We start from the raw sequence: 15,132 nt of genomic DNA, 5'->3' as shown, positions 1-15,132 counted from the left end.
CGAGTGTATCATTCTATTACCTTTTTCCATAAATATCGCAGAGGCGATCTTAATCGCGTAGTTTTTATCGTGTTTTTCTTGTGATTACACGACGAGTAATTACAATCATAATCGTGCGATGTCGCGAACTATTCACGTCACTCCGCACAGTAAAACATTGCAAACGCAAGATTGGAATTAGAAGTTCAATGCTGGTAAATTCCAACGGAATTAAAATTGGTTCGTATACGTGAAATTAAACTCGAAAGGCAAACATTAACCGAATTAGAGATTAGATTAATTCGGGACTCTCATTTGAAATGGAACCGATTTTGTCAAGTGCGAAGCAAATATTAGCTGTAACTTTTGATGCGACCAGGATTTGGATCTGTCGTAGGAATTTCGGTAATTCCTTTATTTTTTTAACTTCCTAGAGAGTCCATAAAAAACTGCGATATTGTGGAATAAATAAAAATATAACAAACAATCTTACTAATGATTTTGCAAAATCCTAGATTCTGTCAGTGAAATTGTAAGTTGAAATTTTTATTAATTCACATTTATAACTATATTTTATATTTATATTAATAATTTTTATTTATTCCACAATATCACGGTCTTTTCTGGATTTCTTAGGAATTTTGCCAAAAAAAAGAGGGGAATTACACGAAATCTCTGCGACAGATCGTTCCGCGGGCAAAGTCCTCTCTCGTTGATCGCGAGGGAAAGTGCGAGAGACGCGTCTCTATTCTTCGCGAGTAGAATCTTGGCGCGGGACTCGTGGGAATATCAGCGATGATTAATCGTCGCGCGCCGGTGCAACGTGCAACGCGGATGCGTCAGTGCGCTCGCACGCATCGAGTGCATCTGATTGTTGCGCAACAACGGCGCGGCGTGTCGCGTAAGTTTCTCCGGTTTTTATCCGAATGATTTATCATAAGTGCTCGAATGAACGGTGACAGGGTCGCGAACTTTCCGACGTCGGGGATTATCTCGGCCCGGTTGGATCTCAATGAACCAAGCTGACGGCGATTTCCACTCGAATCGCCTACTCGCTCGCACTTTCCACATTTTGGAAAGTGTAAAGTAACGAGCATATAGACACGGGTTTCCCTCGCCGTCGGAAAAACGCGAGAATCGGAGCACCGAGAGAGCATTCGAGGCGAACGGAGCTGACGACGACCGTTTCTTCCCGGACGATCTATTAAAGAGGGCGTTTCCTTAACCCTTAACCCGCAAACCTGGATCGTTTTCGTCCGGGTGAAAATCAAACGTAGTTGTAACTTTTGAATACAAATTATGTGAAAAAATTAAATTGTTTATAATTTTATGATTGATATTTCAAAGTGAAGCTTTGAAACACCTTCATGAATTTTTTCAGATTTTTTTTGCAGCCCTTTAACACTTAAAAAAACGTCATGACCCAGGTTTGCGGCGTAAAGGTGCCAAAAAAACGTTTGCGGGTTAAGGGTTAAATTACTACTTCTAAATTACGTGAAGGCACGTAATTATAGTCACTTCGCGTCTGCAAATATTCTACATACACGTGTGATCAACTCGTAGGACTACGTAATACGCAAGTTTTGATCACGAGTTGAAATTGCGTCATTTGTACGCGGTGCGCAAGTTTTTTGCCAAACTGATGCAACTTGTAATTTCTGTTTACCCGCGTTTTAAATTTCATCTGTATAATATGCCCTCTTTATCCTCGCATATGTCCTGGCAAACCCGCTTATTCCGTTTCGATTACAGTGCTCGAATCGAAGAACGGAAAAAAGGAGATGTAATAAAAATTAATGACTCTTCGCATCGTAAACAATTTTCGTGGACGTTATAAGCACTCGAAGACGACCGACCGCACGATGCTTTCGGTACACGTGCACTCAGTGAAAACAACCCGTCGCGCTTATTCTGCGTGACGTGAATTTGCGATATACGCTATTCTCAACACACGCCAGAATTATCCTCCCGATAGCTCGGTCGTTTCGATAAGTACGTCGCAATTAAATTGTACGACAAAATCAAGGGCATCGACAAGATCGAGAACCTGAGGTCACAGATTTCTCTCGAAAGTTAATCAATTTCTTTCCATTAAACTTAAAAAATAACGGGGAATAAGACGTAATCGAAGGCTAATTAAACTGGAGAGAGAAAACTTGAGAAAGATTTCGATAACGCGGCGTTGACTTTTACGCCGTCCTAACAACGTTTTTGTTATCTCGCGCGCTATAAGCGCGCAATGTTGAAAAATCTGCGTTTGATTTGATTTCAGCTCTCGTGCCAAGGCCGCAATAAACCTATTCACCTATACTTTTCACTTCCGAGCACTTGCGCACCTGTGCCAACTGCCACCCGTTGGCCCCGTGCGTTCGGCGGCAAGCGTACTACGTTTGATAGTCCTCGGTGCGCGTGCACCGTCCCGTCCGGTGCAGGCGCACCGAGCGCCGGAGATATTCCACAATATTAGCGATACCGCTGATGCTTCATCTCGTTATCTTCAACTATTGAGAAGATAACGCATGCCACGCGTAAACAATCCTATCGCGTGACGTGACATGATTTTATCTTACACGTATACATATGTTTGTGCGATACTACGCATTTTTCAGCGTTGTAATCGCAGGTCTCGCTTTTCACCGTCGCGAGGTGAGCCGAGGTGAGCCGCGCTTTAGCCGCCGAGCGATAAGTTACAATAGGGAACTATAGTCGTCGGTTTGCAGTCTAACGGCATCACCCGCATCACGGCACGTCGATCGGCAGTCGTGATCGTGATCGACGCCACATCGGCGCTTTAACCATGCACGGTTCACGACGTGACGGTGTGTATGTACGGTGTGATGTGCACGAGCGATCACGGTGCTCGCGGGACCATGAAGGTACCTGAGCGCGATCCAAATGATCCAATTCGATTCAGTAATTCGGTTCGATTCGACGGCGACGGTGCGTCCTCGACGGAGGCGTCGCGTCGCGTCGTATGTGTTTCGGAGGAGACGATTCGGACGATTCTTTTTGGAAAGCGCGGCTGTAAAAAATTCTTGTAAAATTTACAACTATTATAGTGGGTAATTTGAGACCCACTATAATAGGTGTAAATTTCCACACATTCTTAATTTGTGTAATTGTAATACAAAATTACTTTTTCCTTTCGTACTGTAATTTTGTAAAATTACAACTATTATAGTGGGTCTCAAAATTACCCACTATAATAGTTGTAATTTTACAAAATTTTTTTACAGTTGGTGTATACGGCGGGCGCGAATCTCGTTCATCGAAATCTCAAACGGAACGTTCCATTCGTTTTGGAAATTATCCAACTATCTGCCCATCGCGACGGGAGCCGAAAAACAAAAGCCTCCGGACGTCCGGGTATCTTCCCGAGCTTGTCGTTACGTAACGACGAGTTCCCCGCGCAGGTCGAGGAACGTCAGGCACTCCGTCAGCGACGTTCGAGAGAGAGAGAGAAAGGGAGCGCGATACGTCGTTCGCAGTTCGCTCAATATAGATTGCGCCGGTAGATCAAAAGCCGCGGTGCATCCCGTCATCACTCTCCCACCGTGATCATTTTCGCGCGCGCGATATACCGTCTCGCGGGATGTGAATCGGGGTGGTTATCGTCGACCCGCGGCCGTCGCGACGCGACCGCACCGCGGCACACGTCCGCGTCGGCGTCGCGCATCCGCAGCTGCATACAGCTGCATAGCGCATACAGGCCAATACAGTACTTAACTGTAGCTGAGTAGCAGTTCCAGCCTTCCAGCACGTGCACGTGCATCGCGCGCGCGAATTCGGTGCTACCGCGAGCGCCGCGAATTCGCTCGCTCGCACGCACGCTCGAATCGCGGCTCGCGTGGGTCGGCTGGCGGCTGGCGCTGTGGCCAGTCAGTTGGTCGGTCGGTCGGTCGGTCGGTTGGTCAGGCAACAAAGCAACAAAGCCAGCCGCGGGAGCGCCAGTCAACAACCGAGCACGCGGCAGCGAGCATCGCCGAAATGGAGATGCACGTCGACGGCCGAGCGACGGCGGCGGCGGCAGCGGCGGCGACGACGACGATGACGGAGGCCGCCAACGACGAGGACGAGCACCCGCGCCGACGAGGATCGATCGCCGTCACGTGGGCCCGCTGCAAGGAGCTGCTGCTCGACTTTCACTTCAATTCCGACCGGATATTTCACCGGTGAGTGCGCGGAGCGCGGAAGTGCGAAATCGTTCCTTTCCTTTTCCCCTGTCCCCCTTGTCCCCTGCCTCTCCCGTTCGCTCTACCGGAACACCGGAAGAGCCCGCTGCCCGGAGCCCGGGTGCGGTAATAGCGCGTGCAACGAGCGGGAGGGGAACGGGGAGAACGCCGCTCGATTCCCGACCCCGACCGTTCGCGGCTATTGTTTATATCGCGCTCCACGTCTATTTATTGGTAGGCTCCGCTCCGAGTTTAGAATTCCGCGTTTAGACATCTTGTTTGCCGTTTGTCTATATATCTGCCCAATCTCGTGACGCATTTCGTTCTCTTTCCCCGTTCCGTTCGAGCACGTCGCGTTGTTGCGAAGCCGAGCTTCGTATAAACGCGAAAGGAAAAACTTGTGTGTTTCTCGCTTGAATGCACGATGCACGATGCACGGTGACGCACGCCAAGCTGTTCGCACTTGGCTGCACTTTCCGTGATTGAAAAGGAAACGGCCGTGTAACGAAACTCCGCGGGGAGAAAGAGGAAAGAGATTCGAGTGTAGAAAGCGATAGAGGAGAGTCCTTTTCCTCCTTGACGTTTAACTGCACGCGAACGCCTATATGATAATGCGTATGACGGCGCGGCGAGGTATCACGCGGTATTGAAAACCGAAGACTCCGGTTGAAAGTAGAGATCGATGTCCGACGGGTGACATCACATTGACACCGCGAGTGACAGGACTCGCATGAATAACGAATGACGGCGGCTCGCTCGGAATACTCATTGTCAGATAGGTCAGTCAGATAAAAGCCTAGACAAACACAAACATACATTATAGATCTCGAGATCCGCATTATACTGCGAACAAAAGGGGAGCTTTGATCTTACGATCCGTGCGTCATGTTTTCTTACGAAATAACATCTGTTTTGTTATTGTCCGTTTATGTGGGATTTGTAGATTTTGCACCATTCATGTTGCTGCGTTGCTTAAACGCGTTCTCTTCGAGAGCACAAAAAAGAAAGTAGCTTAAGGCGACGCCGCGACGTACGTGATTCATTCGGAATTAATCGCGAATTAATACGTTGAGGACACGTATAAAATACAAATTGACGTAATAATGATATGTACATCACTGATATCTGTTCCTAATATTTGCATTCCCGTATTATTGCACGCCATCATTGTTTTCCGCTCACGATGGATCGACGGGGAGCAAACGCGAGATAATAAATTAGACTGATCATGATCGAAGGGAGAGAGAGACCCTCGTGAGAAACGTCGGCGAGACCTTGAGTGAGTTCAAGGCCGCGCTCGTTTTACTTTCTCCGAGAAGGCCTTATTCTTTGACAGGAAACCTTTGTCTGTTCCCCTAATCTCTGAATCCCCGACGCACGCGTGACTCATCGATTCTCTCTCTATAATATATGCGACAGAAAATATAGTCTTTCGCCGATAGGTAGTACGCTTCGTCCGCGACGACGATTCTCGCCGGTGTTGCGTTGTAAGCCTCTGTCACGCGGTATACAAAGGTATAAGGAATATGCCGGGCAACAGAAATAACCGTGTTTCAACTTACCAAAAACTGCGTATCGACGCAATAGAATATGAAATAGGCGATAGAAACGGAATTTTTTTGACGCGTTGGATTTCTAGTCCTATTCACTTCAACGTTTTTTTCGCCCCAATAATCCTCCAACCATGCACTTTCGAGTCCCACGTGTTTTTTATAATGTTAATAGCTTTGAAAAATTCCCCAAAAATTATTATAATATCTTTGTACCTTCGACTAAAAATCAATGTAAAGAACATTTGGAAATAATTTATTTAAATATTTTTTTACAACAATTATATGTTGACAAACACACGTTACGACTCGTTTTACTTAAAAAATCATAACTCACGAACAAATTGACGAAGCTTAATGAACCAAAACGCAAATTAAAGCTAAAAGTAGTGCAAATGAGAAAAAAAATATGAGATAATTATTAATTAAATAGGAATACTTAATTTTGTCGCCGCAAATTTGGTAATTTTTAAATGGTACAGAAGGACTTTAAGGACTTAAAGAATGCTAGAAAAAGAATTTTTGAATAAGAAAAGGCGAATTTGAAGTGTGACAGATATTTTTTATGTAAAAAAATTAATTTTTTTTTAATAATCGTAGTTCCTCCCCACCTCTTCCACCTGCCTTTGAGCCATAATAGACCTCTGTGGAATGTTAAATTTTTTTTTTAACGACAAAAATATTTTAAATATGGTTAAATTATACACAAAAATACATTTTTATCGAAAAAATGCTCATTTACCTTTCACACAACACTGACGTAATCCTCCAACCATGCACTTTCGTGTCCCACCGAGATTTTGATTGTTCCCCGTTTCGAGAGTAAATGAGCTAGGACTTTGAAATTTTTACCTGAGGTTCCCTGCCACAATAACTTTTTTCCGGCGTGGAGGAGATTCTCCCACGATCATTTGTTTTCCGGAACAAACGACTGTTAGAAATTCGTGGGACACGAAAGGCATGGTTGGAGCGAATAGGGCTAGTTCTCTATCGCCCGTACCTGACCCCGGTCACAGTTTTTCAGTTTTATTACAAGTTGAAATGGAGTTAATTTCTGTTGCCCGTGTCATTCCCAGTTCCTATTGCTTGCTCCTTTGTATTGTGCGATAGACTTTTTACGCGCGCATCGGAAGGCCGCCGTATACGTGTCGAGACGGAGGAAAACGGCGCGATCTCTTACGTGTCGCCGATTTCGCGCGACGGAAAGATCCCTCCCCTACGCGCGCATAATTATACGCCATTATCAAAAATAAACACAAACGTCGCGTGAGATAGCTCCTCGAGATAAGCGTGCGCCGCTACCGCGCTTACTCTCTTCATCGATCCGATGTAAACGGAGGAAGAAAAGAGTCCGCGATATAGTAGAAATACGATCGGTGCGTAATATGACACGGTCACGTGTATGATTACCTTAAAGGGCTATCTTTTGACGAATACCCTGACGTTATCGACGCCAGGTGCGAGCTTAGAATTCTTATCCTTATCATTATCGGACTTGTCGAAGAGAATCGAAAAGACAAAGAAAAGATCGGGTCCAAGTTTGTCTTAAAAAAAAAAAGATCATATTTTTCATACGATTCGCGATAATCCTTATCACGTATCTCGATGCATTTGATGTTTATGCTGTTTAAAAAAGAAATTATTTCGACTCGACATAATCGCCGCGTTCGGCGTATTACAATTATACACGCTATCGAGGCTCGAATTGCTCATCTCATCGCCTTGCGACTTGCGACACTGTGTCTATTTCTCGAGTCACACACATCGAGATAATCGGTCCCAAACGGGAGAAGTAGATGACGAGATATCGTACATATTAACTGGGTTAGCGCGGGTTTCAGCCAATTTTCGCGATCGCCAATGTCGCAACGTAGATCGCACGATTAATATTGTTCGTCATCAATCGAGCGAATTCCACAGGAATGTGACGGAAATAAAACTCGAACTTTCGTCCGAGCAAACCCGCCTTGGAAAAAAAAACGGCTTCGACAAATTCTTCAAAAGAAAGCTAACGTTGCTAAAACTCTCGAATTTAGTATTGAGCAGAACAGTAAGAACAGCACCGAACGAACACGTTATATAAAATGCTAAAATAACGTGCAGCAGAATTAAATGTATAATTATTAAATTATTATGAGAAGAAATTAGATAGAAATTATAAATAGCGTTAGAAATTTGGCAAGTATTCCCGAGCAACGTTGCTTTGCGAAATCTCAAGTGTTATTAATCTTTATGTAAATCCTACGTTTTTTTTAGATGAGTTAATTTTTAAATAACTTTATTGAAAATGTACTACAGCTGCTGTTCAGGCAACCATCCTCGATGTATATGTAATTTCACTCAAAAACTATTAACAATAATTGTCCAAGTGTCTTTTGTATTTTGCTTTTATTTTTTCACACATCTTTTTCATCTATATATAGTGTATAGCCTCAGTCATAACGGATTTCATCATGGTAACCGTTAATTCTTAACGTGCATCGAGTTAGATAATTTCTTCAAGCTTTGTTGCGTGTTCTTCGAAGTAGCGTGTCTGAGAATGTCAAAGACATTGAATTCTGTCATTTATACACGGCAATGCAAAACAATCTGAAGAGTTCTATTCATTCGTGCGACGGTGCATATCTGCCTCATCTCTAATTAGCGATTAATTAATAGCTTCTTACAATCAGATAACAACACGTATGTGGCGTTTTAAAAGCGTCTGATAACTTTATAAAACTGAAAAATCTTAAAACGTTTTTTAGACGTCTTAATGTTCTCTCATTATCATTATCCTAGATTATAGCGGAAGAAGAAATTAGGTTTCATGCCGACTGAGAACTATCTGATTGCGTACCTACAATCCTGAAGTCACCTTGAATGCGTCTAATTTGCGATAAGCCGCAAGCAAAACCCAATTTCAAAATCTTCAGTTTTTTACAAACATCGAGCAACATATAAATTGTCACATACCTACGTATAATAAATTAAAAAAAAAAATCAACAAAATTGCGAAAATTAACAAGTAGCAAATATTTTATTTTCAGTAGGAATAAAAAGGGAGAGATATCGTCGGTTAAAATCATATTACGTTAGATCAGCAAAACCTGATGATGTGTTTTACCATCTTGCATAATTCAGAGACCATTGCCCCCGGCGTTAGTCGATTTATCGGTTGCCATTATCTGACAATCATATTGATCATAGATTGAATTTATATTTGATGTGTAGAGTATCTAGTATCTAGCTGTCCAAGTTGCGTCCAAGTTTATAACAGCATTTTCGAATATACGAAGTTGACGTATTAAATTTATTTTTATTTATTTATTCTCTCTGTTGTGTTACTAACGTACGCACATAGACATTCGTCGTGTTAAATTTTTACAATTGTTCGATGTGTTGTGCATTAATTTTTAATTTAATTATTTTCCACTTTCTTTATTTTCGTGTATTTTTCAGGATCGGATTAAGTATAGCCACAAAACCATGGCTTTGGCTAATAATTTCTCTATGCCTAAATCTCATATGTGGTCTCGGACTGTTACTCTGGAGGGAGGAGATTGACGAAGTCGAACTCTATATACCAATCGGTTCTGTACTTCGCAAGGATGCTGCATGGGTGAAGGAGAATTTCCGAGACGATCTCAGGCCCGAAAGTCTCATCATCACTGCTCCCAACGTGCTGGATCCCGAAGTGCTGCGATCGGTACATAGGCGATCATGAATTATACGAGTATCAGCGAAGGTTCTTTTCCACATTAATGCACACTTCTCTCCGCGATAGTTTAAATTAATTGTCAGCACATTTGTTCATTGCGAAATTGAGCCAATAAAACTTCCTTATTACATTTTAACCCTTCGTGATCCCTATGGGGTCAGCATGACCCCAAAAATTTTTCAAAGCAGAATTACACTCACTCCAAAAGCTTAATTTTTACGATTTTTTTTCAATATGATAATATTAAATAATTAACAAAATTAATATTGCGGTAGATTTTACAACATTTCAAGGAGGTTCAGTAATTTTTTTAAGTCAAAATAATGAAAACTGTAAATACGGCAGTCGATTAACCATTATGAAACTGTGATAAGTGTGACCACGAAGGGTTAAGATACTTTTAAGATAAAAAGTCGATTAACAGTCATTAATCATCAAGATAATCGCGTGGATTTTTCTTTTAAATTAAACTAGATGTGTACGCTAGATAAAAAAAATCTTTCTAACAATCTTAATTACTCATAATTATTATGTAATATTCATTTATGTAAGGTATCATTATGAATCATTTTTTAATTGCATTTAATTGTGTACTTAATTGTAGATTAGAGATATCGAGAGAGATGTGAAGAACATAGTAGCAAATAATAACACTTGGGAAGATGTGTGTGCGGGGTCAGTATCTTTTTTATATAAAAGTATGATTACTTTTTATATGAGAATTTATATATAAAATATTTGTATTACAGGTATTTTACATGGTTCCAAGAAGATGATAAGTGGGAAACCATGGATAAAACTGAGTTTCCCGATGAGTATCTGCCTATTATAAATAGTACGATGGCGAAAGAACCCTGTATTCATAAATCGCTCCTGAAAATATGGCAAAAAAACCATAGGAATGTCGCTAAATTGACAAAGGCTAGCATACTGAAGGATGTTACCGCAACTCTACAAAATAAGTAAGTTGCTGGAATTTTGCAAAATCGGTAAAATCGAATCGCTCAAAGTCTCGGGTAAAATATAAAATACAGACTACAGCATGTTGTAAATTGATGCTTCTAGAAATATTCTTTATTTCTGAATTTTTTATTTCTGAATTCACTTTTTATTACGTTTCGATGAAATACACGCGTTATCAATATAATGTTATGTCATATCAATATTATGTTCCTTTTTGTACGTGTCTCTTTTTGTTCTCTCTTTATATAATTATTCACTCTATGCAGGAATACCAAAGACATATTATCTGACATCGCACCGTTATTAGGCGGCGTCGAATACGACCAGAATGGGTCGGTAAAGAGCGCGAGCGCGACGATTCTATACTGGTTGCTGAAGAAGTCAAATCCGCACTCACCGGATTGGGAGGTCGAGTTCATCAAGAGGGTACTGCACTGCAATCGTACCTTGCCACCGGGCATGGAGATCTATGCGATGACGCTACGCAGTTATCAGGACATGCTGCACGAAGTGATCAATAGTAATTTGATTGTGTGTGTCTGTGGCATATTATTGATCATGATCTACGTGATTGTGATGATCGGCCGGTGCAACGCGATACAGCAACGGATATACCTATCTTTCATGGGTATCTTCGTGGTTGGCCAGGCTCTAATGTCGTCTTATGGAGTGTGTTTCTACATGGGATTTTCCTACGGTCCAGTGCATCCGATCCTGCCATTTTTACTGCTTGGTATCGGCGTCGACGATATGTTCATTATCATGCAAAGTCTCGAAAATACATTGGAGACGGAGAAGTCGTTAGACGTCCCCACCCGTATAGCAAAGTCGATTCAAGTATCAGGTACGATGAAATCTTAACAAGTTCAACGTCAAAGAGGATATAAATAACTCACACTATGCATATCATCTATAAATGCATTTTGAATATATTTCTTGGAGAATATGCAGGCGATATATAAAAATCAAAAAAAGTTTATACGATCGTTCGATAACGATATTAATAGAATCGTTAAAATAAAAGTCTTTGAGAGATAGTCTATATATATAATTAAACATTTTAATTAATATATTTTGCTTACCTTCATAGGTATGTCCATTACCGTAACGTCGCTCACCAACATGACGGCTTTCGCCATCGGCATGACGACAGTGATGCCGTTCCTGAAATCCTTCTGTATATTTGCCGCAATGGGTATATTATTCCTCTACATCTACGAGATTATATTTTTCGTCAGTTGTCTGGTATACGACGAGAGGCGATTGGCGGCGAAAAGGGAAGGCTGCTGTTGGCGGCCGCGACCCAATTGGCGACCGAACGAGTGCAGCAAACAAAACTTTCAGCGACTTATTTTTGAGAAATACATTGGGCCTTGTGTGATGAGAATATGGATGAAGACGATTATCTTGTTAGCCACTGCTATTCTGCTAGTTGTCAACATTTGGGCGATATTTCACTTGGAGCAGAACTTTGATCCGTTCATCTATTTAAATCAAGAGTCTTATCCTATACGATTTAACAACAAGTTGAAGGAATATTTTCCAAAGTATGGCAAGAATGTCAACATATACCTGACAGGAGTGGACTATTACGAGGATCGTCGTGCATTGTCCCAGCTGGTGCAGAATCTGAGGCAAAATCCGTATGTCAATAATCGTACCCTGGACCCATGGTTTACGGCGTATCAGGAATGGCTGGACACTACTGGCAAAGGTAATATGATTGCTCATATGGCATATACATTTTCTAAATATAGAGTTTACTAATATTATGTATCGTTCGCCAGCGCATTATATTGATAATAAAGACGAATATTATAACACACTCACGGAATTTCTCCTGTTCACGGTGAAGGGCCAAGCGTACATCCAGAATATGAAATTCGATAAGTTGCCATTTAACGACTACAATATCACAGTACGTCAAAGAGAACGATACATTTTATAATCTACAAATGCGAAATATTGCGAAATGTTTTCTCACGAAGAATGCTTTCAGACATCGCAGATTCCAGTGCAACACATTCCTATAAGCACGTCGTCCGATCAAATACGGGCTATGCATTCTATGAGGGACGCCGTGCAATCGGTGAACTTTACTCAGGGATACGATCACATCGCTTTTTATTCGTTGGATTACATAGCATGGGAGTCAAATAAGGTAAAATCCGTTTTTTTTTTTAAGAATTTAATTTTATCAAGTGTATTAACCAATTAATAAATGTATGTAACTGGTTAATCGGTTTTATAGATCATCGGCGAAGAATTGATGAGGAACTTGAGCTTAGAGATATTGGCGGTAGGAATAGTAACGCTGGTGCTACTTAGGAATCTACTCGCATCATTTTGGGTGATGTGCTGCGTGCTGTTCACGCTCATCGATCTTTTAGGCTCGATGTACTTTCTGGGGCTGACTGTCGAAATATCATCAACCATTATGATCCTATTGTGCGCCGGATTGGCAGTCGATTATGCCGCGCATGTGGCACTAGAATTCATACGCTCGAGCGGCAATAAACGAGGTCGCTAGCAAACAACATTGCATTATAAAATTGCATTTTTATCGTTTGTTTCTTATTAAGTAAAGGAGCAATTTTTATTCGATAAGATTTATCAATATTTATTAACTAAAACAGTTAATAAAAAGTTTTATACATTCAAATTAATTACATTATAATTAGAAGCTATTAAACTTTATTACTATTTAGATTTTTAAACAATACAATTTGCAAGTTATATATAATAACACAATTTTCTTACGTGGAAGATTATAAGCTTTCAATAATGTGTGGTTTCAAAGCGCTGTTATAATTTCTTATCTTATTGGATTTGCAGAACGAGCACTAGCGACGTTTAACGTCATTGGACCGGCGGTGTTTAACGGTGGCCTAAGTACATTCCTCGCCTTCTTCCTCTTGGGTTTCAGTCAGGCTTACGTTTTCACAGCTTTTTTTAAGGTACGGATATAATACTATCAAAATTATGAATATAATACAATCGCCGTGAAAGAAACGGAAATGCCAAATATTTCATATCGTTTCAGCTGATCACGGCCGTAGTGACGTTTGGTTTGTTTCACGGATTATTATTTCTGCCGGTGATACTGAGCTTGGCGGGACCCGGTGAGAGAAAACAAAACAGCCCGCAAAAGAGTCAAGCTATGCAATATCACAACGGTTATTATACCGTCCATCTATCCCAAAATGGGAAAGGTAGCACCTTTAACATTTTAATGTTACAATACGCAATTTTTGCGAGATAAATGAGAACAGAAGTTTATTTTTTATTTATCGTTTACAGATCTAGAAGACGCACTTACTAAATGACATTTAGCAATATTTCAGAAGGCTGTTTAGGTAAAAATTTATATTTTTGTAGATAATTGTAGCGCTGAAATTCGTATGACTGTGGAACGAATGTGCGTATATCACACGCGCCTGTCCTTTTTTTCCTTTCCGTCTTTCCATTCTTTTATATATACATAAAAAAAAATCGCTAAATAAAGATATCTTTCATATAAAAGGAACTCGGAAGTTATTTATTTCGCCTGTTTGTGACTACTGTCCATCCATCTTCCCCCTGCTCGTTCTTATCTACATCCATATCCTCCTCTGAACTGCTGGGTTCACGTCTCACTGTCCGAGTAGGTCGAGCGGGTTGTTCCAAGTTCAGCCAAGACTGTAGCTGGGGTAATTTTTCAAATTCCGTTTTTGCCGTAGATTCGTCGCCTGCTATGCAATATCGATAAAACCTTAATAATTCCTCCGCTACTTGCATACTGCTATCGTCCTGTAGTTCTGTGTTAAATGCATCGTCCATATAACTCTCTAGATGATTGGCAACCTCTTCACTGGTCAATCCCTCTAGAAAAACACAAAATATAATTCAGTACAACGTTATTGTTGTTGTGTGTTAAAAAAATAGTGAAAGTAACAAACCATTCATACACAGTACATCTGTTACATTCGAACAAAATTCCCTTGCACTTTCTATCGGACCCATATCATGTTCCACTGCCAACTAAAAATGAATATGATTTTATTACACAAAGCAATGACTTTTTAAAATTTGGAAAGTATATATTTCTACGTTTAAGATATATACACAGTCTGTTTATTTTTACTGTAGGTACTTCGTTTCATATATAATAAAAATATGAATCATATATATATACATATATATTTAGGACGTGATGAAAAAAAGGAAAGACATACTTATGTTAATATTTTGAGATACAAAAGGTGTCTGCTTTTGAGAATTTAATACAAGATTAAAGATTGCAGGAACTTACTCTTAGCGCTGTCCAATTACTGAATATACGTTGCGTGACTGTTAGAAAAAACGGCTTAGCTTGCTCCATTTTAGGTTATACATTTAGGTTACGTTACACCATGCGCAAACATGACTTTACTCCACTTTACTCCTTCGAATATCCGAAATAAACTGATTGTCAAATGTCAGATTGTGTTGTGAGTGCTGCCATCATGGACGTGGACCGAGCATATTTTTTTCACGTCACGGGACGTGAAAATAGATCTGACAAATGCGGGCATGTTCGCTCTCTCAAGTATTCTCACTGTTTTCAGGTTAGGCTTCTCTCTCGGCGGCATTAATTGGCGGCAATCGAGATTGTTTATCTATCATTTAAATTTGTTTGGATAACGGTGGTTGAGGATTTGCAAAGCAAAATTTTCCAATTTCATTAGTGAACCTTTAACAGTTCTCGCTGCATCTCGTTTAGTGCTCGTGTTGCGTTCTATTGTATCAC

The 15,132-nt window shown here is 40.8% G+C and overlaps 2 protein-coding genes across 5 annotated transcripts; one reads left to right on the top strand and one right to left on the bottom strand.

Moving 5' to 3' along the window:
- The first annotated feature begins 2,693 nt into the window (after nucleotides 1-2,693).
- Nucleotides 2,694-13,886, top strand: LOC112460922 (patched domain-containing protein 3-like). Of its 4 annotated transcripts, XM_025025865.1 has the most exons (13): nucleotides 2,696-3,003; nucleotides 3,216-4,151; nucleotides 9,143-9,389; nucleotides 10,006-10,076; nucleotides 10,151-10,363; nucleotides 10,631-11,208; nucleotides 11,455-12,078; nucleotides 12,152-12,282; nucleotides 12,364-12,525; nucleotides 12,616-12,886; nucleotides 13,200-13,321; nucleotides 13,408-13,576; nucleotides 13,665-13,885. In XM_025025865.1, exons 2-13 carry the CDS (start codon nucleotides 3,967-3,969, stop codon nucleotides 13,688-13,690), a joined length of 2,799 nt encoding a protein of 932 aa, XP_024881633.1. In that variant the 5' UTR covers nucleotides 2,696-3,003; nucleotides 3,216-3,966; the 3' UTR covers nucleotides 13,691-13,885. The 4 variants fall into 4 exon arrangements, with proteins under 4 accessions (XP_024881631.1, XP_024881633.1, XP_024881632.1 ...); XM_025025863.1 differs by having other exon boundaries at nucleotides 2,694-3,003; nucleotides 13,408-13,886; XM_025025864.1 differs by lacking the exon at nucleotides 2,696-3,003 and having other exon boundaries at nucleotides 3,200-4,151; nucleotides 13,408-13,886.
- On the bottom strand, nucleotides 13,882-15,131 carry LOC112460925. The gene is made up of 3 exons (XM_025025871.1): nucleotides 14,656-15,131; nucleotides 14,303-14,384; nucleotides 13,882-14,227 (listed from the first exon to the last, which is right to left on the bottom strand). Exons 1-3 carry the CDS (start codon nucleotides 14,722-14,724, stop codon nucleotides 13,899-13,901), a joined length of 480 nt encoding a protein of 159 aa, XP_024881639.1. The 5' UTR covers nucleotides 14,725-15,131; the 3' UTR covers nucleotides 13,882-13,898.
- Between the last annotated feature and the right edge of the window lies 1 nt (nucleotide 15,132).

Source organism: Temnothorax curvispinosus, unplaced genomic scaffold (genome assembly GCF_003070985.1).
Source record: "Temnothorax curvispinosus isolate PA1 unplaced genomic scaffold, ASM307098v1 QBEX01010932.1, whole genome shotgun sequence".
Taxonomy (NCBI): Eukaryota; Metazoa; Arthropoda; class Insecta; order Hymenoptera; family Formicidae; genus Temnothorax; species Temnothorax curvispinosus.
Note: the sequence above shows the minus strand (reverse complement) of the source record. Positions and strands in the feature narration are given on the sequence as shown.